The sequence below is a fragment of the Lathyrus oleraceus genome, chromosome 1 (genome assembly GCF_024323335.1).
Source record: "Lathyrus oleraceus cultivar Zhongwan6 chromosome 1, CAAS_Psat_ZW6_1.0, whole genome shotgun sequence".
In the NCBI taxonomy this organism is placed as follows: domain Eukaryota; kingdom Viridiplantae; phylum Streptophyta; class Magnoliopsida; order Fabales; family Fabaceae; genus Lathyrus; species Lathyrus oleraceus.
The window spans coordinates 27875709-27901770 of NC_066579.1; the positions used below are offsets into that span (position 1 = coordinate 27875709).

The 26062-nt window shown below is 38.6% G+C and overlaps 1 protein-coding gene and 1 pseudogene across 1 annotated transcript; both read right to left on the reverse strand.

The window, feature by feature from the left end:
* Positions 1-526: 526 nt before the first annotated feature.
* On the reverse strand, positions 527-2153 carry LOC127115390 (GDSL esterase/lipase At5g45910-like; annotated as a pseudogene).
* A 21288-nt stretch (positions 2154-23441) lies between these two features.
* On the reverse strand, positions 23442-25075 carry LOC127115392 (GDSL esterase/lipase At5g45910-like). Its single transcript, XM_051046953.1, has 5 exons — positions 24829-25075; positions 24442-24660; positions 24199-24342; positions 23836-24108; positions 23442-23677 (listed from the first exon to the last, which is right to left on the reverse strand). The coding sequence occupies exons 1-5, from the start codon at positions 25073-25075 to the stop codon at positions 23442-23444; spliced, it is 1119 nt and encodes a 372-aa protein (XP_050902910.1).
* Positions 25076-26062: the final 987 nt, after the last annotated feature.

The following is a 26062-nucleotide window of genomic DNA, read 5'->3' on the forward strand; positions in this document are numbered from 1 at the left end:
ATATAAATAAAACAGGAAACAATGCAATATTTATAGAATTTATTAATAGTTCATTTTGAACTATTTTTTAGGTATATTTTAGAATCACGAACGAGAGAAGCCCTTTTCTTTTTATGATTAGTGCTAATAAAAGATATATATATATATATATATATATATATCTATATATATATATATATATATATATATCTATATATATATATCTATATATATAGTATATATATATATATATATATATATAGATTATATATATATATATATATATATATATTGATATAAAAAAAGTTTTATACTATTTGTATATCAAATTATTCATAAATATAACTTTAAAGATAATTCATAGACAATTATTTAGTATTTAATTGGCTGATTGTATAAAAACAATTTATACCAATAGCATTTATGAGTTAAATTTTAAAAAGAATGACATTAATGTTTATTGAATATATAACTAATCCCGTCGAGAGCTACATAAATTGTGATATACATATTTCTTAATTCTCCTGACGACACTATCTTGAATGCTTTAGGCTATTTGAAAAGGAGCTGGTTTAAGTGAGGGATATGCAAAAGGTCTTCAACTAATCCTTTTGCTAATAGTTTATATGCTACTTCTGTAAAATGAACTCCATCCCAGTTTATATTTTTAGAAGGGTCAGAGCAAACAGTTGTATTAGGACTTCCACACCCCATCTTGGATCAAAATTATGTGGCCCACCCCGCCTCCAACATGCCTTGAATGTCTCATCCTTATCAAAACCTACATAAAACTTGTACTTTATTTAAATATTGTACATGTATATATAAATAAATTTTGCAGAAAAACAATTATTCATATATAAATGAACAACTTAATTAACAATCATTATTGCTATATGTATAATAAGTTAAATATTATATAAAAAAAACTACCCACCATATTTTTGTGGTTCTTCATACAAACGTTTGGCATTATTATAATAGTCAAAGTATATTATCTTGACATCAGGGTAAGTCTCTCTTAATGTAGTTATAGAATAGATTAGATTGTCATTAAAATATTGTATGACAGTATTAAATGCCTAAAGCATCCAAATTCATCGTAGTTTTTTGTATTATTAGTATTCACCACTGCCAAAAGGGAGGCACTACACCCCACTGGAAAAGTTCCCTGGAATAACTATCTCTACAGCTCCCTCTTTGATTAATGACTATCACATGGAAAGAAAAAAAATAGTTACTACATTATTATAACTTATATTGAAGTAGTTATTAAAATACATAAATTTATTATAACTTACTATGGTTGTTTCTGTAATTTTATTAACCACTAAGGGAATAAGATTTCTGAAGTTGAAAATTTTGGTGTAATATGAGAGAAAATATCATTTCCACCAATTTCTCCGACTAAAAATAATGATTTCTTAAAGTAGTTACGACAATCTGTATCATAAAATAACAAATATTGTTAACTCTTTGATTAAAAAAAATATTTTGAAAATTACATTAAATGTATATGCAAAAGAAGATGTGACAATACTTTTTTGTTTTTACATAGTGAAGGCTTGAGTCTCTTAAACATCTTAAGTTGAACACTCAATGAGTTATTAGTTCCAGGTAGAGCAACCATACTTTTATTGAAATAATTAAAATCAAGTGCAGTGGCACCAGCAAATGCAAAGTTCACTCCTTTCGTGATATCTTGGCCTTCAATGAGATTTTTATAGGCTGGCAAAAATGGCAATCCATATGCTTGAGCTACAAAATAAAGTGAGTATCAGGGAATATATCTAATAAAATACTAATAACACAATATAAAGGATATATCTTAATTCTCTTTAGCCTCACTTTTATATTCAGAAATATACTTTTACCCTCCAAGGTTAAAAGTATATACAAATAAAACTAAAAAATAATAAATTTACCTATGAAATCTATAATCAAGCGTCCATTTGACAAACGTCCTGAGGGATGTTTAAAATACGTTGATCCATAAGGACTATTGATAGGCATAGGTGGGTGAAGAGTTTGCTTCATTTCCTGTGTCGCTTATTGAATCACCAAAATTAAATATAGCTTCATAGGGAAGAGGATTGACATTTGAAAGTACATTTCTGAATATAAAAAGTGAGGCTAAAGAGAATTAAGAACTTCATGTTATTATTATAAGTCATGAGTTTATCAATGTTGATATATGTGATGATGGTAGATTGAATTTATATATATTATCTCACAAGCCACTTATCTTGTCATACATCTTTTGATCTTACACTTAACTAATATTTTCCAACACATAAACAACTTTAAATAAATATTTGTTATTTTTATTTTACCGTATTTTTTCAACTTTGCTTTTGTTGTTAATACTATAAATACACTCACATAGCACCCTATAAAAAGAACGATACATTAAATAAAATGTTGTATCGATGGTTTTGTATAGAATAGTCGATGACACCTTTATTCCCCAACAAACCATGTTGGATTTTTATTATTTTTGTTATGACATAAATTGTGCCTCAATTGGGTTTGAGTCGTAACCAGGCGAACATGGAGGAAAGGTGGACACCTAAGTGTGTTAGAGTCCCATACGGTGAAGATACTTAAAGTGGGTTAGAGTCCCATACGAGTGACGGTCACTTGAACTGAGGATTAAGCCTCATAGAGGACCCGATATCCACCACGACAGTCGAATCATACGAGCATGTGTGAACTGATCCTGGCTTAGACGTAGGTCCGTTCGGGGATTGATGTTTCCTGAATCCAAATAGTGATTTTATTGAGTTATGAAAACTCAAGTGACATGTTTCCCACACTGTGAGTATCCCTCAGTTGCTTAAGTGATAGTTACATTGTATGAGTGATACACAAGTAACAGAAGGTGAATACTTGAGTTAGAAATCAGGTAGTACCTTGTCGAGCCGAGTGGACCCATAGGATAGGGGACTCACTGATATTATTATCTCACCCCATAAATGTTGTTATTTTTCTGGTGTTTTTTTAGGTAAGATTAAGAGGATCGTTTTGATGATGTTTCGACGTTGTTGTGATGATGTGATCTTCCGCTGTGGATTTTGTATAATGGTAGATATTGTACATAGATCTTAGATTTTTATTTGGAACTTTCCATGTCTTGTACCATAGGTTGTATCTTTATTTTGGTCAAGTATGTAAATGATGCCTCTCGACTCTTGTGTTGTATCAGTACAAATAATAACACTTGTATGATATTATTCTAGATATATATTACACGGGTTGTTACATAATCAATCCTCTTAGGGATTATTCATAGTGATGGCCTTCTTCCTATTGTTTATACATTTTAAGGGGTCATTACTGTCTAGAAGAATAATTAAATAATTAGAGAGACAACATAAAAAGGAATAAAACATATTGAATATAAAAATCATTGAGAAATATAATCATACATCTCCCTCTCAAGTATCTTTGATCACATGTTCCTTGTAATACACAACCATATATGTCATATGGGCCTAATGGTCCTCCTGGATATATCTCTTCAAGTATCCTTCCTATAGGCGCATACACCTTAGGAAGCCCCAGTTTGGGTTACTTCCTTAGCCTCTTACACCTCAGACTCTTGAGGTTATGTTTATGGCTCGATGATCTAACTTCTTAAGCCTCTGCATTAAATCATATATTCAAACATATATTTACTAACCTATTATGACATATGGAAGTGATGGATGCTTTGAGTAATGTCAGTATCAATTGATTCAATTTTGAATTTGATGTGTTTCACAGACTAGAATTGCTAACAAAACAAGATTCATACTCTAAAATTCAAAGGACATTTTATTATGTCAGATGTTTCATGGTGAAAACAGAAAAACTCAATATAATATACATATAATCAATGTCGATTTTCTATAACATATTTCGTTGAGGTTAGAATTCTAACATGAAAAAATAAAATGGTTCAAATATGTCATTTAAATTATTATTATGAAATGATCTAATTTATAATATAAATCAAACAGGAAACAATGGAAATGGGACTTTTTTCTACACATCATATATGGTATTTTAGACTTGCTGGAATCCAATTGGAGCTGATATATGGACTGGTTTAGAGAAAGAGCAAAAAAGAGCCAAATTCACACATAAGCCAATTTTCACTAATTACCATTTTTCACTAATCTTGATTAATAGTTAGATTAAGAGCTTGATATATAAACCTAATCTCTAACAGAATTGCACTGGTTAATCACAATTCACAAATTCAACAAAAAATCTCAAGAACTCTCTCATTTTTCTCACTTTCCACACTTTGCATTTTCCATTTTTTTCAGAATTCACCAAGATTTCACCAGTTTTTGTGCGGTTTCTATGGTTGATCATCATATGCAGGTGAAGTTGGTGTACTGTTGAAGCAAGAAAGTGGAAGATCCTTGAAGAACCTTCACCATTGAAGCAAACGCGATTTACATGACAGTCGGCAATTTCTACCTGTTCAGACTTCGTTGAGCTAAATTGAACATTGCACCAGCCTCCTACAACGTTGAGCAACATCTGTTTTCATTCATTGAGCCAAAACGCGCGAGATTCCGACGGTAGCATTCATCAAGAGGTTAAATTCGAATCTTCTGATTGCTAAAATTGTGTAGTGGTTATTGTAGAGTGTGGATTGTAGATTGCGTAGCAAGTTGTGGATTGTAATTTCGTTAAGAATTGGCCGAGTTATCTTCAATTGAAGTTTAGATGCAATTCTTTCTTTCGTTCGATTTGTACTGTACATTAATTTCTGGATGAAATCGCTTGCGTATTCACGATCCTGAGCTCATGCCGGTTCCAACGACGTATGGATTGTTGATTTTCGTTAAGATTCGCTCGAAACCTAATCTGCAGATGAAGAACTCAAGAACAGCGTTGAAGCTTCATGAGTTCTGGAAATTCTTCGGCCAAATCCGTGTTTCGATCCATGCCTCCTGCGTTTCATTTCAAAATTGTGTTTCCCGCTTTGGACCGGCGAATAGCATGGCGCCACCTCATTTAATGGGGACGGTGCCGTTTTGGCCTCAGACTACGTTATTACGCATTTGCCATTTAGCTCCAATTAATTAATTAAATCATTGAAAAATCCAAAATAAATATTCAATAAATATTTTAAATCTTCAAAAAAATCATAAAATGACCAATAATCATCCAAATAATTCAAGACTTTTTTTGTTAGTCTTCATTTTTCATCTACTTTTTTTATAGAATCAAAAAATAAGATTGTGCTTGGTAGAAAAATAAATTGCCATAGAGATATCCATGATGTATGCCAAATTCACATGATTTACCATTTTAATTATAAAATCACCATACATAATCCAAATGAGTTGAAATTTTAGGTGTAGATTCCTGACACTCTTCTGGAATTTTTGACATAGGATTTGTGTTTTTTGGACCTCTGGTCTTTTAGTTGTGATTTATTGAACTTGAGTATGATAAAATGTGACACCATGTGATATACAGAATTCTCCAATTATTTTGCCATGCTTCCCTTTGGCCAATGGCCTTAATTTTTTGCATGTAGCACCATTAACATGTTAACTTTCACTGTGATTTTTTGTGGATTTTTATAATCCATTTCCTAATTGATTAGGATTTTTGAGTGCTGCCTAGCATATTTAGGGCCTTGTTTGTGACACATTCGTATATATGTTGCCATATTCTCATACCTTACCCTATGACCATGAAATTTGGTAGAGTAGTTCCTGACATGTGTAGCTTTCAATTGGCTTTGGTCCCATCCATTTACCATTTAATGCCACTGTTTACCATGTGATTGAAGTTAGCATACATTTTGTAGATTCATTTGATTGTGTTTTTGCATGCCTTGTCATGTTGAATTAATTCCCAGAGTTCCACTAGTCCAAATGGCTTAAAAATTGACATGTAGCTTGTTGAATGTCCTCTGTTTAGGATATAATTTTTGTGGAATTTTCCATGCTGTTTTGGTATTTTTTGTGATGTGATCTTGCTGACTGCTCATATGTGGTTTAACATTGCTCACCCTGCCTTAGATTGTACATAAAATGAAATAGGTGTATAGTTTGGATATGGGACCAATTGGGATCCCTTTGTAATTGAAATAGCTTGACTTTGATCATGAATTGGTTGCTGTTTTAGGATTTTTCCTTCTTTTGGACCCTAGGCTAGTCCTAGTGGTCTTGTCACTTACATTTGAACTTGTCTTTGGCTTTTCAGGTTAAGGAGTTAAGGCTTAAGGATATTGTTTCACATTTGGGATTATCTTACTTGACTTGTAAACTAATGTGGCTGTTTTGTAGGATGTTGGTTCACATTGAGCTTTGTGCTATGCACATTATTGTTTGATTATGATTGTACATTGTTGATTCTTGTATTGTTGTCTGATTATGAATGGGATGCTGATTATGTTGGATTGTTCTCAGGTACCCTTTAGTTGCTCAGTTCTCTTAAGAACTTGCATTGCTTTGCTTATAAGCAATTGGCATTGAGGTATAGAACTTTCTTCTTCATGTAGTCTGGAGACCCGGCTGTTACCGGGCCGGGCAAACTGTCTGAAGTCCTCCTTAAGAGGCAATGATTGTGTATGTTTATATTTGTCCCAAGCAGGAAAAGTCCTCACTTGAGGCAATTGGTGGAAGGTAGGGATAAGCAATCTATCCCCCACTATTCTGTGAGTCTTCTCCTTGCTCCCATTACATGGTTGTAGCATTGAGATCCAAGCCCAAGATCTTGTACATTGTACAGTCGAGTCTATGTCCTGAGCGTAGAAGGGTCCCCCCATTCTGGACCCACGCTCCCTTGTCTGATGCTCTCTCTGACCAGAGATAGAAGCAATGAGGCACACCCCTCATCACCTTTCATCTGGCTTCACCTTAGCCCCTCAATGGCAAGGTTAAGAGCTAACCTGACCCCGATACAGAGGCTTGTTTGTTGAGGTTGATATGACCCCTCGACTAAAGCCTAGCCCTGATGTTTGAGCCCCTTGCTGGTGTGTTTATTTCATGTTGTATATGTTTGTGTGGTGTGATTGTATCCCCTAGGTTTGCTAGACTCCGCGTAGTCTCGTTTGCATGACAATTAAGGTAGCACGGTTCCTTCGTATAGGACTTCCTTTCTTGCTTGAGCTTTCCTAAAACACAAACAAACATTATCCCCTCTTAAGGATACGTCAACTCCTTCTACTACAGGTGAGTAAGTCTCCAAAGGTCGAGCATCCGGTAGATTGCGTAGTGACGTTATCCACTCAAAAAACACAAACCAACAGGAATAGTTTAGCCGAACTACGGCAACTCTGATTCTCATGTTCAGATGAGATACGTAGGCACGAGATGCGATGTCTTGCCGAGTTTGACTAACCACTAACACTAATTCTCTTCTCTCGCCCTCGTTGCGATTGAGACATTCTTTTCTCTCGCCCTCGTTGCGATTGAGACCTTCCCTTTCTCTTGCCCTAGTTACAATCGAGACCCTTCTTCTTCCTGTGTTGGTGTTAGGAGGTGGATGTAAGCCCAGCGATTGGCATTCCACATCCTGTGTCTTGTTGTGTGCTTGGAAGCTGATGTAAGTCCATCGAGTGGCATTCGGGTTCCTGTGTGCGTGTGTTTGGTTCGGATGCCGACGTAAGTCCAGTGATTGGCAGTCGGGCTCCATGTTTGCCTTTTGAGTGCGTTTTGGTTCGGATGCTGATATAAGTCCAATGATTGGCATTCAGGCTCCACGTTTGCCTTTGCCTGCGTTTGTTTGTGTGCGTGTCAGCCGAGCTACGAATGCTCTGATTCTCCTTCGTCCAAAGGAGATACGTATGCATAGGATGCGATATCCTAGCGAGCATGTGTCGTTTCCCCAGTTCGAACTACTTAGACTCTGATGTCTATGCCTGATAGACTAAGTAGGCCCAGGATACGATGTCCTGCCGAGTCAGTTTCAGTCAGTTTCTTGTGTCTCTTTCAGCCAGTGTGTGTGTGTGTGAGCAGTGTTTTTAGCAACCATTTTCCTTCCTTTTGTGCGTGGATCCCGTCGAGTACGACGGATGCGTAGGGGTGCTAATACCTTCCCTTCGCATAACCGACTCCCGATCCCACTCTCTTTGGTCGCGAGACCACATGCTTTTTCCAGGTTTACTCTGAGCGTTTCCTTTCCCTCTTTTGGGATAAATAACGCACGGTGGCGGCTCTGTTGTTCTTGTTTTCCCACCGGTTTTTCGCGTAATGCGACAGCTGGCGACTCTGCTGGGGATTTTTAGAAGTTGACCTGTGCTGGTCCATCTTCCCTAAGCGAGTCTCTCCTAGCGCTCTCTAGGTTAGGGCCTTGGTTGCTTTGTGCTGTTATTTATTGCACTCATTGTATATATGTGCATTTATTGTTTGCATTTATTGTTTGCATGTATGTTTGCATGCATCATACTGTCATTGAACTGTCTCCTGTGCAGGTGGTTCTTCTGTCTGGGGTGGGTGTTCTGAGTGGGGCTAAAACCCAGGCCCGAGTATACACCTAGGATTAGTGTGGGTCTCACGTTCCTCATTTGCTAAATCAGCATGATGTTGTAACGTGACATACCACAAGCCGGACGAGGTTCATCTGATAGTGCTTTCCATTGTGGAATATTCCACTTTGGTTGAGTTACTTCATTTGAGCTGTTGACTCTGGTGACCGATCATTTCCCGGATCTTTGGTTTAGACGATCTCAGGAGAGCTACAATGGCACACCCGAAAGGGCAAACCCATTGAGTATCTCTGCCCGATTGTCAAGACTATTATCCGCCTTAGGATGACCTTGTTAGAATTCACCTGTGAGGGGAGGGTTTGATCTCTACAGATACGGTTTCTGTCAGCGGTGCTGTGATGGTGACTTTGGTTCAGCCGAATTTATGGACATTTATTTCTGGGACGCCAGAGTTCTGTCCGTGGTTTATCAGCAGGTTCCGTTTATTTCGGATCCCCGGGTTGAGTTGAGAGTACTTGTTCAGAGGATCTGGCTGTCATCCGTTCAGTGGATATTCCTGTGATGGTAGTGATGTAATCTCCAGTTCCGTTTATTTCGGAACTCCCCAAGTCGGATTTATGGTGACTCAGTTGACTGTGACTGGTTCAGAGAATGGGTCTTCAGATGACTTGGCGGCACAATGACCTGCATTCATGCATTTGCATCGGTCTCATTTCGCATTCATCTGCATTCAACCCATATCTATCCGTACTCAGGGTCCATTATTTTTGATTAAGACTCAGGTTGAGAGTCATCCAGATGTCATTGTTGATAAAATTTTATCTGTCTCGATGAAACCGGAATCAAAGGACAGATATTCCTGGTACGGGTAGACATTGCATGTGTGAGTCATACTAACCCATTTGCTGTTTTGTAGGTGTCATCCGGTGCGCATAGCCCGTCTGTTCAAATTTCCTGCTAGGGACAACAAATCCAAACTGATGGATCCACTCAACACCGGTAAAGGCAGACATGTTCGGGATTGGTTATCCGGATCAAGAGTCGTCTAGACCAAACAGAGGACGTCGTCCACCGTACATCTTCGTCAGTGCAGGAATGCTGAATTCTGATCAAGCTTGTTCAGTGAGTGAGGAGATCGACCGCGACCGCGAGCTAGAGCTGTGGATAAAGTCGTGCGTACCAGGCAACTGGAAGGCCTCCAAAAGCATCACTGTCGCTCATCCGGAAGAGTAGTTTTTCTGTGTTAATTTTGTTTGCATGAAAGCCATACGTTTTGCCCGAAACGTACTGGTCCATTGTAAGGGCCACCTCATGTGTTTCACTTTGCAACATTTTGCATCAGTAATGAATGGATGTTTTTGTGATCAAAAGCGGTGTTCCCTGTTTTTCATTTTTTGCAGTTTTAAAAAATAAAAATGGCAATGTTTTTCGTTTTTCTTTTGAACTTGTCTTGTTCCAACCACAAAAGTGATTACCCTCCTGATCTCATCGATAACAATTTGGTTACACCTCTGTATGACTTCGACACTCCGATCTATCATGCCGAAGAATAAGGCGAAGAAGATTGTGATCTGCTGGAACTAGCCAGGGCGTTGAAACAAGAGGAGAAGGTGCTTCAACTGCACGAGGAGCGAGTCAAGATTGTCATCCCAAGTACCGCCGAGGTCAGAAGGGAAATGAAAGTTGAGGCCGCTTCAGAGGCAAGTCAAGAACAGAATGGTAGCCCTGTTAAAAGAGCAGGTTGATATGTGCGCCTGGTTGTATCAAGCTACACCAGGGTGGAATACCCATGTTGTGGGGCACGAGCTACCATCGAGAGAAGACTATCCTCTAGTGAAGAAGAAGGCCGGTGCCACGAATCAAAGGGCTACGGTGACTTTGTTTCATGATATGACTCATCGTGAAAGCAAATGCCATGTTGATGACATGATGGCAAAGTCCCAAGCAGAGAGGGGCATCCGGTGGACTTGATCAAGTTGTTTGACAGGTAGAGATAACTCATACCGTTGAGTTCGAATCAGTGCACTTATGGAGTGCCGTCCAGCAAGCTGCCGAGGCATGTTGTGAATGAAAGAGGAATCGAGGTTTTTCCTGCAAAAAAAAAAAAAAAAAAAAAGAAAAAAACAGTGCAAGAAACGCCTGAACCAAAAACAAACAAAAAAAAAGAGAGAAAAGGAATCAAATGGTCAGGTGGAATGGTGACTGCCAAGGGGCATGGAAAGGAAAATGAGTAGCAGGAACCTCTGATTCTGATGCCTTCCTTGGAAGAAACAACTGTCAATATGGTACTTGACAGCCCTCAAGGGGTCTATTAGGTGTGTATTGGGTCAGCATGAATAGTCTTGTCGAAAAGAGCATGCAATTTACCTAAGCAAAAAGTTTATCGACTGTGAAACAATACACTCACTGCTCGAGAAAACTTGATGTACTTTGGCATAGGCTGTTCGCCGACTGAGACAGTATGCTGGTTCATACCACCTTGTGGATGTCCAAAATGGATCTGATCAAGTATGTGCTTGAGGAGATAGCGTTGAACGGACGGGTTGCGAGAGGGTAAATGGTGTCAACTGAATACGGTATTCGGTATACCTCCCAGAAAGCTATCAAGAAGAGGGTATTGTATGGTTATCTCGCCCAACAACCCATCGATGATTCTCAACCAAGGAAGTTTAAAGTCCCTGATGAGGACATCTCGAGGTACTAAAATCTAAAGATTGAGAGTGACCGATCCCGGAGGAGGGGCCTGACCCTGAATCCGAACGGGTTCTGATGTCTGATGGGGAGAGTTTAAAGTGAATGAGCTAGTGCTTCCCCGATAACAGTTGAAAGCACCAACGATGGTGGCTGAGTACGAAGTTGGTATCCTGAGGGTCGTACTTCGATACGTGCATCTACTGGGGCAACACCTTCCTCATTCAGTATGGGATGGAAGTGATATTGCCTGCTGGAGGCTAGATCTCATTGTGGAGAGTCCAGGTGGACATAGAATTGAAAAAGGCCGAGCGGATAAGGACTCGGTACGACGCATGGAGCCTGGCTGAGGAAGAGGGCTGACAGTTATTTGCCGTGGGGCAGTCGTACCCAGTGAAGGAAGCGGGTTGTTGACCGAGAAGTGCGACCTCGTGGGTGGCATGGAAGAGATGTGGTGTTGAAAAGGATCCTTCCTCCTCAAGACGATCGTGGGGCAAGTGGACACACAGTTATGAATGTCCATTCGTGGTCAAAAAAAAAAAAGGTTTCTCTGACGAAGCTTTGTCGTCGACGACCACGGGTGATGAAGATTTTCCATTCCCTGCGGATGCGGACGCAGTTAAAAGATACTTCGTGAAAAATTGACCCGCTGGACAAAAAAGAAAGAGTCCAGGCAAAAAAGGGGCATCCCGGCGAACCAAGAAAAAAAAGAGAAAAGGTTCGGGCAAAAGTTAGGGATAATGAGAAAAACTGTACACCCGACAAGTCGAAAACCCCACAAGGGCGACTTGGGCAAAAAAGGGTATCCCGGTGGACTGAAACCTGAAAGGGCGGTCCAGCCAAGAGAGGGATTGAAATGAACAACTGCGTCCAGCATGATCGTTTGTGCTTTGGTTAAGACATCACAGTTAGTCTCCGACGGAGGTCGATTGGAAGCGTCTTGTTCAGAAGGCCGAAAGTGCGGAAACTCTTGAGGACATGTGAGATGTAACCGAGTTGGAACCCGATGAGATCACGGTTCCGCATTGCCAATAGGATATATTTTTTCCTTTGTACGCAATCACCTCTTTCCAGGGTTTGCTTCCGGTGTATTGCTCAGTTCTGAGCCATCCTTTTTGTTTCAGTCAATAAATGCGTGTTCAGTCAAATAGTTTTGTTTTTGTTTTCATTACCGCTTTGATTACGAAAACATCCGTTCGTTTTGATAAGAATATTTGCATTTTGAAACATATAGGTCCCTTCCGATGCATGCTTATAAGATTGAGATCTGGAAATCTTATTCGGAGGTTTGAGTGACCTAGGTCTTGAAGCGTTGGCACGCCTGGGGCACGATTTTATCTGACAATCTCTTGTGCAGGTGCTGTTAGATATCTTCATTCACTGGCAAGTAGTGATATGAAATCTTTTGACAAAAAAAGATCCCCACAGAGTCCAACCAGGGGCAAGGGATAGACGAACAATGAAAGGACGACGAAAGAAGGACGACGATCCTGGAAGGTTTAATCAAGAAGACTCTTCAAAGTCTGAGGACTGGGAAGTTTGTATAATCCCAGGAGTGCGATCCCCGTGGAGTACGGAGGAGTCGGGAATACAAGGTGATGGATCAGAAAAGTCCAGATGAGTCTGGGAGTTCTCAAAAGCGGAAAGTCAACACTGTGGTAGGATGATGAACACCAGTGTTCGACGAATCGAAGGGCGGCCCGTGTCCGATAGGCCGTATTTCCCCAATGGGTTTGAGAGTGTCATCTCCCTAGCAGATTCGAGATCAGTGCCTCCTCAGCAAGCCTGAAGGTTACCGTATCCCCAGCGGAGTTATGATTGTTTTCCAAGTCTGAAGCTGTCTTCCCAGCAGAGTTTGTGTTGATGGTTTTCCCCCAGCAAGGTTCCCAAGCGGACCGAGTCCGGTGGAATCATCCCCAGTAGAGACAAGCATGGGTTGCCTCCCCTAGCAGGGTAATCGCCAAGCAAGTCCGGGTTCGATGGAGTTCATCCCCAGCAAGGTTTGTCTTTCCCCAGCAGGGTGGAAGTTGACGTGGTAAGGAGATCCTCAGCACAGTTCCTGGAGTTCCCCGGTGTTGTCTCTGGAGGAGACGTGTGTTTTATGCATTCATCATTTAGATAAGCATAGCATAGTGCATCATTAGTGCATAGCATTTCCATGATCATGGGGCATTGTGTAAAACAAAAACAAAAAACTCATGCATCAGCATTGCAAACGCATCCATTAGCCCGAGGCCGTGGTGACCAAGATAGGATTGTTGGAAAGAGTTTAGCATCGCTTGGATCGATTTCAGAATTGGGTTCCCCAGCAGGGTTGAGAGAGGGTGTTTCCCCAACAAGTGACTCCTTAGTCGAGTGGGTATCCCCAGCATTGTTACTCCCCAATTGGTAGCATCTTGCCAGCTTGGATCTTTTCCCCTAGCAGAGGTAGTCTTTGTGGTTTTCTACCCACTAGTCGGTAGTTGTAAAATCCCACTTTCATCCCCTTGGTGGAGTTAACCCTGTGTGCTCATCTTATCGATGACTGGTTACTTTTCCGTGGTTTTCTGCCTACTAACCGGTAGATGTAATCCCCTCTTTGCAGTTATCAGTATCCGGTTTGCGGTATTGATAGTCTTGTTCCCTCTGGATACTTGCCTTGATCAAGCAGTGTTGTCCCCAGTGGGTCTTCCCCTTCCTTTTGGATATTTGCTCCGAGTAAGCAACTTCATCCTCTTTTGATTGGTCATCTTTGCATACCTAGTCTGGTACCCCGATGCCTTTCTTTTCGGTCGTTTATCCATTTAACAACCTCCAATCCGGTTATGGATAATCTTCCATGCGAGTGTGTTATCTACGTTTTGACGGCTATAGATAATATGTCTCATGCACTCTCTGGTCAGTCTTTTGATTGTTTTCTCCAGCAGAGTAAGATTCGTATTCCTTGTGGAGTCGAATTTCCATCCTTTAACAAGTTTGCTTTCGCTCTCTTCAGGATGATTTCGGTCGTTTTATCCATCTAACAACCTACAACCCGGTTATGGATAATATTCCATGCGAGTCTATTATCTACGTTTTGACGGCTATAGGTAATCTGTCTCACGCGCTCTTGGGTCGAAGTCGTCCTCCCCAGTCGAGTAAGGTTCGTATTCCTTGTGGAATCGAATGTCCATCCTCTAACAAGACTGCTTTTCTAGCCCTCTTCAGGATGTTGAGTGTTTTGGAACAAACCAATTCACGTTTTGGTCGGTCACCGTTTCATACCTATAACCCGGTATCCTTGGTGTTCCTTCCTGTCTACTCTCTGTTGTGACCTTGATCCCCAGTGAGTTTCCTCCTCTCCGTTGGTGTCGATAAACGTCGAGTTTTTCCCCATCATCCATTGATGATTTGGTTGTGTTCGCTCTCCCTAGAAGAGTCCTCCTCTCCGTTGGTGTCGATAAACGTCGAGTTTTTCCTATGCGTCTGTTGGCGTATAGTTGATATCTTTCCCCACAGGGTCTTCCCCAGTTGAACCTCCTCTCCGTTGGTGTCGATAAACGTCGAGTTTTTCCTATGCGTCCGATGACGTATAGTTGCTTGTTCCCCGCAGATCATTTGGTAATACCATATGATTCCCCTCAGAGTTTTCTCCTCTCCGTTGGTGTCGATAAACGTCGAGTTTTTCCTATTCGTCCTATGACGTCTAGTTGTACCTTTCCCCAAGTGGATCTACCTCCCCGTTGGTTTCGATAAACGTCGTGTTTTTCTCATTCGTCCATGAACGTCTGATTGTATACCCTATTCCCAGTTCATTCATTAATGTCTGGTTGATTTCCCAGCCAGAATCCCCAGTAGACGTCCTATTTGGTGTCCGGTTGTGGTCTCCCTTTCCTCCTATGACGTCTGGTTGAGTTTTCTCCTTCTCCGTTGGTGTCGATAAACGTTGAGTCTCCCTTTCGTCCTATGACGTCTGGCTGAGTTTCCTCCTTCTCCGTTGGTGTCGATAAACGTTGAGTCTCCCTTTCGTCCTATGACGTCTGGCTGAGTTTTCTCCTTCTCCCTTTCGTCCTATGACATCTTGGCTGAGTTTCCTCCTTCTCCGTTGGTGTCGATAAACGTTGAGTCTCCCTTTCGTCCTATGACGTCTGGCTGAGTTTCCTCCTTCTCTGTTGGTGTCGATAAACGTTGAGTCTCCCTTTCGTCCTATGACGTCTTGGCTGAGTTTTCTCCTTCTCCGTTGGTGTCGATAAACGTCGAGCTTCTCCCTTTCGTCCTATGACGTCTGGTCGAGTCTTCCCATTCATCCTATGATGTCTGGTTACCTCTCCGTTGGTCTTGGTAAACGTTGAGTTTTTCCCCATTACGTCCGCTGACGTATGGTTGTATCTCTCTTCCCATTCATCCTATGATGTCTGGTTACCTCTCCGTTGGTTTTGGTAAACGTTGAGTTTTTCCCATTCCGTCCGCTGACGTATGGTTGTATATCTCTTTCCATTCATCCGATGATGATTGGTTACCTCTCCGTTGGTTTCGGTAAACGTTGAGTTTTTCCCATTGCGTCCGCTGACGTATGGTTGTATCCTTTCCTGGTTATCCCCAGTAGAGTTGATTTACCTCTCCGTTGGTCTTGGTAAACGTTGAGTTTTTCCTAGTTGTCCGTTGGCATCTAGTTGAGATGATTTCTGTTCCCATTCATCGTGTGTCGATGATTGGATGTGCTTGTACCTCTGAAAAAAAAAAAAAAAACAAGAAAGACAATTCCCAGCAGTGTGCAAATTTCTACGGTTCTTGGTATTCAATCCCTGTTTACCCTGAAAGTCTGACAGCCATTGCTCTCATCCATTCGGGTTCCCAGTTGATTGAATAGGGGCAGCTGTAGCACCTCAAATTTGCACCCTACCATTGAATACATTCATTTCATATTAGGTCATAGCATTAACAATGTCCACTGCATAACATTGCATTGTCCATTTGCCCAAGTGCAAGCTCAGCTGACCAATCAGAACAAACTGATCAGGAGAATCAGGCAATCAAGCAAGCAAGTGCCATTTTCATTAAGACAGAGCCCTAGGGTTGGTTTTTTCAAGCTCATATGGTCCAAGGATCATTTTGAAGTGGTTTGGCCAAAGGTTGGATGCTCAGAAGTCAACAGTCATTGTTCAGTCAACCAGAAACCCTAGAAAGTCAACTGTGGTCAACTGTGGTCAACTGTGCCCGAGTTTATGGATTGGAAGGTGGGAAATGGTTTGAAAGGCCTCATTCATGTCCATATAAGTCTCATTTGACATGCCAAAGACCAAGGTTGAAGATTTGGAGGTCAGACAGAAAGTTTCCAAAAATAGCAGATGACCTGTAATCTCAGCTGCCCAAAATGGAAACTTTTTCTCCTCAAAATAACTTCATCATACAAGCTTCAAAGGGAATTTTGTCCAACATGAAAGTTGAAGATCTTGTTCTCACCTTTCCAAAACGTCCAAGAACTTGAAAATCCCATGTGTGGTTTGCAAGATATGGTCAGATGAATTTCAAAAAAGACCCGTAATCAGGAGGCCATAACTACCACATGGTTGGTCCAAATTACAAGTTCTTTATATGCACAAACTCCATTTGACATGTACTTCAAGGATGCATCATTGGATTTTTCCAAAAGTGGCCAATGCAAAAAGTCACTTTTCAACTGGACTGTTAAATTGGATCAGGGGCAAAATTGTCCAAATGTCAAAATATTTGGAATTTTGAGATGGGACTTTTTGCAACACCTCAGGAATGGCATTTGGAATGTGTTTGAATCATCACTTTATGCATAGGCTTTGTAAATTGAGATTTGGTTTGAAAAATGCAATGGTTAAAATTGGACATTTTGCTATCAAATGGTGAAATTCAAAAATAAGCATCCAATGGAAATGGGACTTTTTTCTACACATCATATATGGTATTTTAGACTTGCTGGAATCCAATTGGAGCTGATATATGGACTGGTTTAGAGAAAGAGCAAAAAAGAGCCAAATTCACACATAAGCCAATTTTCACTAATTACCATTTTTCACTAATCTTGATTAATAGTTAGATTAAGAGCTTGATATATAAACCTAATCTCTAACAGAATTGCACTGGTTAATCACAATTCACAAATTCAACAAAAAATCTCAAGAACTCTCTCATTTTTCTCACTTTCCACACTTTGCATTTTCCATTTTTTTCAGAATTCACCAAGATTTCACCAGTTTTTGTGCGGTTTCTATGGTTGATCATCATATGCAGGTGAAGTTGGTGTACTGTTGAAGCAAGAAAGTGGAAGATCCTTGAAGAACCTTCACCATTGAAGCAAACGCGATTTACATGACAGTCGGCAATTTCTACCTGTTCAGACTTCGTTGAGCTAAATTGAACATTGCACCAGCCTCCTACAACGTTGAGCAACATCTGTTTTCATTCATTGAGCCAAAACGCGCGAGATTCCGACGGTAGCATTCATCAAGAGGTTAAATTCGAATCTTCTGATTGCTAAAATTGTGTAGTGGTTATTGTAGAGTGTGGATTGTAGATTGCGTAGCAAGTTGTGGATTGTAATTTCGTTAAGAATTGGCCGAGTTATCTTCAATTGAAGTTTAGATGCAATTCTTTCTTTCGTTCGATTTGTACTGTACATTAATTTCTGGATGAAATCGCTTGCGTATTCACGATCCTGAGCTCATGCCGGTTCCAACGACGTATGGATTGTTGATTTTCGTTAAGATTCGCTCGAAACCTAATCTGCAGATGAAGAACTCAAGAACAGCGTTGAAGCTTCATGAGTTCTGGAAATTCTTCGCCCAAATCCGTGTTTCGATCCATGCCTCCTGCGTTTCATTTCAAAATTGTGTTTCCCGCTTTGGACCGGCGAATAGCATGGCGCCACCTCATTTAATGGGGACGGTGCCGTTTTGGCCTCAGACTACGTTATTACGCATTTGCCATTTAGCTCCAATTAATTAATTAAATCATTGAAAAATCCAAAATAAATATTCAATAAATATTTTAAATCTTCAAAAAAATCATAAAATGACCAATAATCATCCAAATAATTCAAGACTTTTTTTGTTAGTCTTCATTTTTCATCTACTTTTTTTATAGAATCAAAAAATAAGATTGTGCTTGGTAGAAAAATAAATTGCCATAGAGATATCCATGATGTATGCCAAATTCACATGATTTACAATTTTAATTATAAAATCACCATACATAATCCAAATGAGTTGAAATTTTAGGTGTAGATTCCTGACACTCTTCTGGAATTTTTGACATAGGATTTGTGTTTTTTGGACCTCTGGTCTTTTAGTTGTGATTTATTGAACTTGAGTATGATAAAATGTGACACCATGTGATATACAGAATTCTCCAATTATTTTGCCATGCTTCCCTTTGGCCAATGGCCTTAATTTTTTGCATGTAGCACCATTAACATGTTAACTTTCACTGTGATTTTTTGTGGATTTTTATAATCCATTTCCTAATTGATTAGGATTTTTGAGTGCTGCCTAGCATATTTAGGGCCTTGTTTGTGACACATTCGTATATATGTTGCCATATTCTCATACCTTACCCTATGACCATGAAATTTGGTAGAGTAGTTCCTGACATGTGTAGCTTTCAATTGGCTTTGGTCCCATCCATTTACCATTTAATGCCACTGTTTACCATGTGATTGAAGTTAGCATACATTTTGTAGATTCATTTGATTGTGTTTTTGCATGCCTTGTCATGTTGAATTAATTCCCATAGTTCCACTAGTCCAAATGGCTTAAAAATTGACATGTAGCTTGTTGAATGTCCTCTGTTTAGGATATAATTTTTGTGGAATTTTCCATGCTGTTTTGGTATTTTTTGTGATGTGATCTTGCTGACTGCTCATATGTGGTTTAACATTGCTCACCCTGCCTTAGATTGTACATAAAATGAAATAGGTGTATAGTTTGGATATGGGACCAATTGGGATCCCTTTGTAATTGAAATAGCTTGACTTTGATCATGAATTGGTTGCTGTTTTAGGATTTTTCCTTCTTTTGGACCCTAGGCTAGTCCTAGTGGTCTTGTCACTTACATTTGAACTTGTCTTTGGCTTTTCAGGTTAAGGAGTTAAGGCTTAAGGATATTGTTTCACATTTGGGATTATCTTACTTGACTTGTAAACTAATGTGGCTGTTTTGTAGGATGTTGGTTCACATTGAGCTTTGTGCTATGCACATTATTGTTTGATTATGATTGTACATTGTTGATTCTTGTATTGTTGTCTGATTATGAATGGGATGCTGATTATGTTGGATTGTTCTCAGGTACCCTTTAGTTGCTCAGTTCTCTTAAGAACTTGCATTGCTTTGCTTATAAGCAATTGGCATTGAGGTATAGAACTTTCTTCTTCATGTAGTCTGGAGACCCGGCTGTTACCGGGCCGGGCAAACTGTCTGAAGTCCTCCTTAAGAGGCAATGATTGTGTATGTTTATATTTGTCCCAAGCAGGAAAAGTCCTCACTTGAGGCAATTGGTGGAAGGTAGGGATAAGCAATCTATCCCCCACTATTCTGTGAGTCTTCTCCTTGCTCCCATTACATGGTTGTAGCATTGAGATCCAAGCCCAAGATCTTGTACATTGTACAGTCGAGTCTATGTCCTGAGCGTAGAAGGGTCCCCCCATTCTGGACCCACGCTCCCTTGTCTGATGCTCTCTCTGACCAGAGATAGAAGCAATGAGGCACACCCCTCATCACCTTTCATCTGGCTTCACCTTAGCCCCTCAATGGCAAGGTTAAGAGCTAACCTGACCCCGATACAGAGGCTTGTTTGTTGAGGTTGATATGACCCCTCGACTAAAGCCTAGCCCTGATGTTTGAGCCCCTTGCTGGTGTGTTTATTTCATGCTGTATATGTTTGTGTGGTGTGATTGTATCCCCTAGGTTTGCTAGACTCCGCGTAGTCTCGTTTGCATGACAATTAAGGTAGCACGGTTCCTTCGTATAGGACTTCCTTTCTTGCTTGAGCTTTCCTAAAACACAAACAAACATTATCCCCTCTTAAGGATACGTCAACTCCTTCTACTACAGGTGAGTAAGTCTCCAAAGGTCGAGCATCCGGTAGATTGCGTAGTGACGTTATCCACTCAAAAAACACAAACCAACAGGAATAGTTTAGCCGAACTACGGCAACTCTGATTCTCATGTTCAGATGAGATACGTAGGCACGAGATGCGATGTCTTGCCGAGTTTGACTAACCACTAACACTAATTCTCTTCTCTCGCCCTCGTTGCGATTGAGACATTCTTTTCTCTCGCCCTCGTTGCGATTGAGACCTTCCCTTTCTCTTGCCCTAGTTGCAATCGAGACCCTTCTTCTTCCTGTGTTGGTGTTAGGAGGTGGATGTAAGCCCAGCGATTGGCATTCCACATCCTGTGTCTTGTTGTGTGCTTGGAAGCTGATGTAAGTCCATCGAGTGGCATTCGGGTTCCTGTGTGCGTGTGTTTGGTTCGGATGCCGACGTAAGTCCAGTGATTGGCAGTCGGGCTCCATGTTTGCCTTTTGAGTGCGTTTTGGTTCGGATGCTGATATAAGTCCAATGATTGGCATTCAGGCTCCACGTTTGCCTTTGCCTGCGTTTGTTTGTGTGCGTGTCAGCCGAGCTACGAATGCTCTGATTCTCCTTCGTCCAAAGGAGATACGTATGCATAGGATGCGATATCCTAGCGAGCATGTGTCGTTTCCCCAGTTCGAACTACTTAGACTCTGATGTCTATGCCTGATAGACTAAGTAGGCCCAGGATACGATGTCCTGCCGAGTCAGTTTCAGTCAGTTTCTTGTGTCTCTTTCAGCCAGTGTGTGTGTGTGTGAGCAGTGTTTTTAGCAACCATTTTCCTTCCTTTTGTGCGTGGATCCCGTCGAGTACGACGGATGCGTAGGGGTGCTAATACCTTCCCTTCGCATAACCGACTCCCGATCCCACTCTCTTTGGTCGCGAGACCACATGCTTTTTCCAGGTTTACTCTGAGCGTTTCCTTTCCCTCTTTTGGGATAAATAACGCACGGTGGCGGCTCTGTTGTTCTTGTTTTCCCGCCGGTTTTTCGCGTAATGCGACACACATTAACTATTATTTTCCAACACATAAACAACTTTAAATAAATATTTGTTATTTTTACCGTATTTTTTCAACTTTGCTTTTGTTGTTATATAACTATAAATACACTCACATAGCACCCTATAAAAAGAACGATACATTAAATAAAATGTTGTATCGATGGTTTTGTATAGAATAGTCGATGACACCTTTATTCCCCAACAAACCATGTTGGATTTTTATTATTTTGTTATGACATAAAATTTGTGCCTCAATTGGGTTTGAGTCGTAACCATGGCGAACATGGAGGAAAGGTGGACACCTAAGTGTGTTAGAGTCCCATACGGTGAAAGATACTTAAAGTGGGTTAGAGTCCCATACGAGTGACGGTCACTTGAACTGAGGATTAAGCCTCATAGAGGACCCGATATCCACCACGACAGTCGAATCATACGAGCATGTGTGAACTGATCCTGGCTTAGACGTAGGTCCGTTCGGGGATTGATGTTTCCTGAATCCAAATAGTGATTTATTGAGTTACGAAAACTCAAGTGACATGTTTCCACACACTGTGAGTATCCCTTAGTTGCTTAAGTGATAGTTACATTGTATGAGTGATACACAAGTAACAGAAGGTGAATACTTGAGTTAGAAATCAGGTAGTAACCTTGTCGAGCCGAGTGGACCCATAGGATAGGGGAACTCACTGATATTATTATCTCACCCCATAAATGTTGTTATTTTTCTGGTGTTTTTGTAGGTAAGATTAAGAGGATCGTTTTGATGATGTTTCGACGTTGTTGTGATGATGTGATCTTCCGCTGTGGGTTTTGTATAATGGTAGATATTGTACATAGATCTTAGATTTTTATTTAGGAACTTTCCATGTCTTGTACCATAGGTTGTATCTTTTATTTTGGTCAAGTATGTAAATGATGCCTCTCGACTCTTGTGTTGTATCAGTACCAAATAATAACACTTGTATGATATTATTCTAGATATATATTACACGGGTTGTTACATAATCAATCCTCTTAGGGATTATTCATAGTGATGGCCTTCTTCCTATTGTTTATACATTTTAAGGGGTCATTACTGGTCTAGAAGAATAATTAAATAAATTAGAGAGACAACATAAAATAGGAACAAAACAATAATTAAATATAAAAATCATTGAGAAATCTATCATACATCTCCCTCTCAAGTATCTTTGATCACATGTTCCTTGTAATACAACAATACATATATGTCATATGGGCCTCCTGGATATATCTCTTCCCAAGTATCCTTCCCTATAGGCGCATACACCTTAGGAAGCCCCAGTTTGGGTTACTTTCCTTAGCCTCTTACACCTCAGACTCTTGAGGTTATGTTAATGGCTCAGATGATCTAACTTCTTAAGCTTCTTGCATTAAATCATATATTCAAACATATATGTACTAACCTATTATGAAATATGGAAGTGATGGATGCTTTGAGTAATGTTCAGTATCAATTGATTCAATTTTGAATTTGATGTGTTTCACAGACTAGAATTGCTAACAAAACAAGATTCATACTCTAAAATTCAAAGGATATTTTTATTATGTCAGATGTTTCATGGTGAAAACAGAAAAACTCAATATAATATACATATAATCAATGTCGATTTTCTATAACATATTTCGTTGAGGTTAGAAATTCTAACATGAAAAAATAAAATTGGTTCAAATATGTCATTTAAATTATTATTATGAAATGATCTAATTTATAATATAAATAAAACAGGAAACAATGCAATATTTATAGAATTTATTAATAGTTCATTTTGAACTATTTTTTAGGTATATTTTAGAATCACGAACGAGAGAAGCCCTTTTCTTTTTATGATTAGTGCTAAATAAAAGATATATATATATATATATATATATATATATATATATATATATATATATATATATATATATATATATATATATATATATATATATATATATATATATATATATATATATATATAATATATATATATATATATATATATTGATAATAAAAAAAGTTTTATACTATTTGTATATCAAAATTATTCATAAATATAACTTTAAAGATAATTCAATAGACAATTATTTGGTATTTATAATTGGCTGATTGTATAAAAACAATTTATACCAATAGCATTTATGAGTTAAATTTTAAAAAGAATGACATTAATGTTTATTGAATATATAACTAATCCCGTCGAGAACTACATAAATTGTGATATACATATTTCTTAATTCTCCTGACGACACTATCTTGAATGCTTTTAGGCTATTTGAAAAGGAGCTGGTTTAAGTGAGGGATATGCAAAAGGTCCTTCAACTAATCCTTTTGCTAATAGTTTATATGCTACTTCTGTAAAATGAACTCCATCCCAGTTTATATTTTTAGAAGGGTCAGAGCAAACAGTTGTATTAGGACTTCCACACCCCATTCTTGGATCAAAATTATATGGCCCACCGCCTCCACAACATGCCTTGAATGTCTCATCCTTATCAAAACCTACATAAAAACTTGTACTTTATTTAAATATTGTACATGTATATATAAATAAAATTTTGCAGAAAAACAATTATTAATATATAAATGAACAACTTAATTAACAATCATTATTGCTATATGTATAATAAGTTAAATATTATATAAAAAAAACTACCCACCATATTTTTGTGGTTCTTCATACAAACGTTTGGCATTATTATAATAGTCAAAGTATATTATCTTAACATCAGGGTAAGTCTCTCTTAATGTAGTTATAGAATAGATTAGATTGTCATTAAAATATTGTATGACAGTATTAAATGCCTTAAAGCATCCAAATTCATCGTAGTTTTTTGTATTATTAGTATTCACCACTGCCAAAAGGGAGGCACTACACCCCACTGGAAAGTTCCCTGGAATAACTATCTCTACAGCTCCCTCTTTGATTAATGACTATCACATGGAAAGAAAAAAAATAGTTACTACATTATTATAACTTATATTGAAGTAGTTATTAAAATACATAAATTTATTATAACTTATTATGGTTGTTTCTGTAATTTTATTAACCACTAAGGGAATAAGATTTCTGAAGTTTGAAAATTTTGGTGTAATATGAGAGAAAATATCATTTCCACCAATTTCTCCGACTAAAAATAATGATTTCTTAAAGTAGTTACGACAATCTGTATCATAAAAATAACAAATATTGTTAACTCTTTGATTAAAAAAATATATTTTGAAAATTACATTAAATGTATATGCAAAAGAAGATGTGACAATACCTTTTTTGTTTTTACATAGTGAAGGCTTGAGTCTCTTAAACATCTTAAGTTGAACACTCAATGAGTTATTAGTTCCAGGTAGAGCAACCATACTTTTATTGAAATAATTAAAATCAAGTGCAGTGGCACCAGCAAATGCAAAGTTCACTCCTTCCGTGATATCTTGGCCTTCAATGAGATTTTTATAGGCTGGCAAAAATGGCAATCCATATGCTTGAGCTACAAAATAAAGTGAGTATCAGGGAATATATCTAATAAAATACTAATAACACAATATAAAGGAATATATCTTAATTCTCTTTAGCCTCACTTTTATATTCAGAAATATACTTTTACCCTCCAAGGTTAAAAGTATATACAAATAAAACTAAAAAATAATAAATTTACCTATGAAATCTATAATCAATCGTCCATTTGACAAACGTCCTGAGGGATGTTTAAAATACGTTGATCCATAAGGACTATTGATAGGCATAGGTGGGTGAAGAGTTGCTTCATTTCCTGTGTCGCTTATTGAATCACCAAAATTAAATATAGCTTCATAGGGAAGAGGATTGACATTTGAAAGTACATTTCTGAATATAAAAGTGAGGCTAAAGAGAATTAAGAACTTCATGTTATTATTATAAGTCATGAGTTTATCAATGTTGATATATGTGATGATGGTAGATTGAATTTATATATATTATCTCGCAAGCCACTTATCTTGTCATACATCTTTTGATCTTACACATTAACTAATATTTTCCAACACATAAACAACTTTAAATAAATATTTGTTATTTTTACCGTATTTTTTCAACTTTGCTTTTGTTGTTATATAACTATAAATACACTCACATAGCACCCTATAAAAAGAACGATACATTAAATAAAATGTTGTATCGATGGTTTTGTATAGAATAGTCGATGACACCTTTATTCCCCAACAAACCATGTTGGATTTTTATTATTTTGTTATGACATAAAATTTGTGCCTCAATTGGGTTTGGGTCGTAACCATGGCGAACATGGAGGAAAGGTGGACACCTAAGTGTGTTAGAGTCCCATACGGTGAAAGATACTTAAAGTGGGTTAGAGTCCCATACGAGTGACGGTCACTTGAACTGAGGATTAAGCCTCATAGAGGACCCGATATCCACCACGACAGTCGAATCATACGAGCATGTGTGAACTGATCCTGGCTTAGACGTAGGTCCGTTCGGGGATTGATGTTTCCTGAATCCAAATAGTGATTTATTGAGTTATGAAAACTCAAGTGATATGTTTCCACACACTGTGAGTATCCCTCAGTTGCTTAAGTGATAGTTACATTGTATGAGTGATACACAAGTAACAGAAGGTGAATACTTGAGTTAGAAATCAGGTAGTAACCTTGTCGAGCCGAGTGGACCCATAGGATAGGGGAACTCACTGATATTATTATCTCACCCCATAAATGTTGTTATTTTTCTGGTTTTTTTGTAGGTAAGATTAAGAGGATCGTTTTGATGATGTTTCGACGTTGTTGTGATGATGTGATCTTCCGCTGTGGATTTTGTATAATGGTAGATATTGTACATATATCTTAGATTTTTATTTAGGAACTTTCCATGTCTTGTACCATAGGTTGTATCTTTTA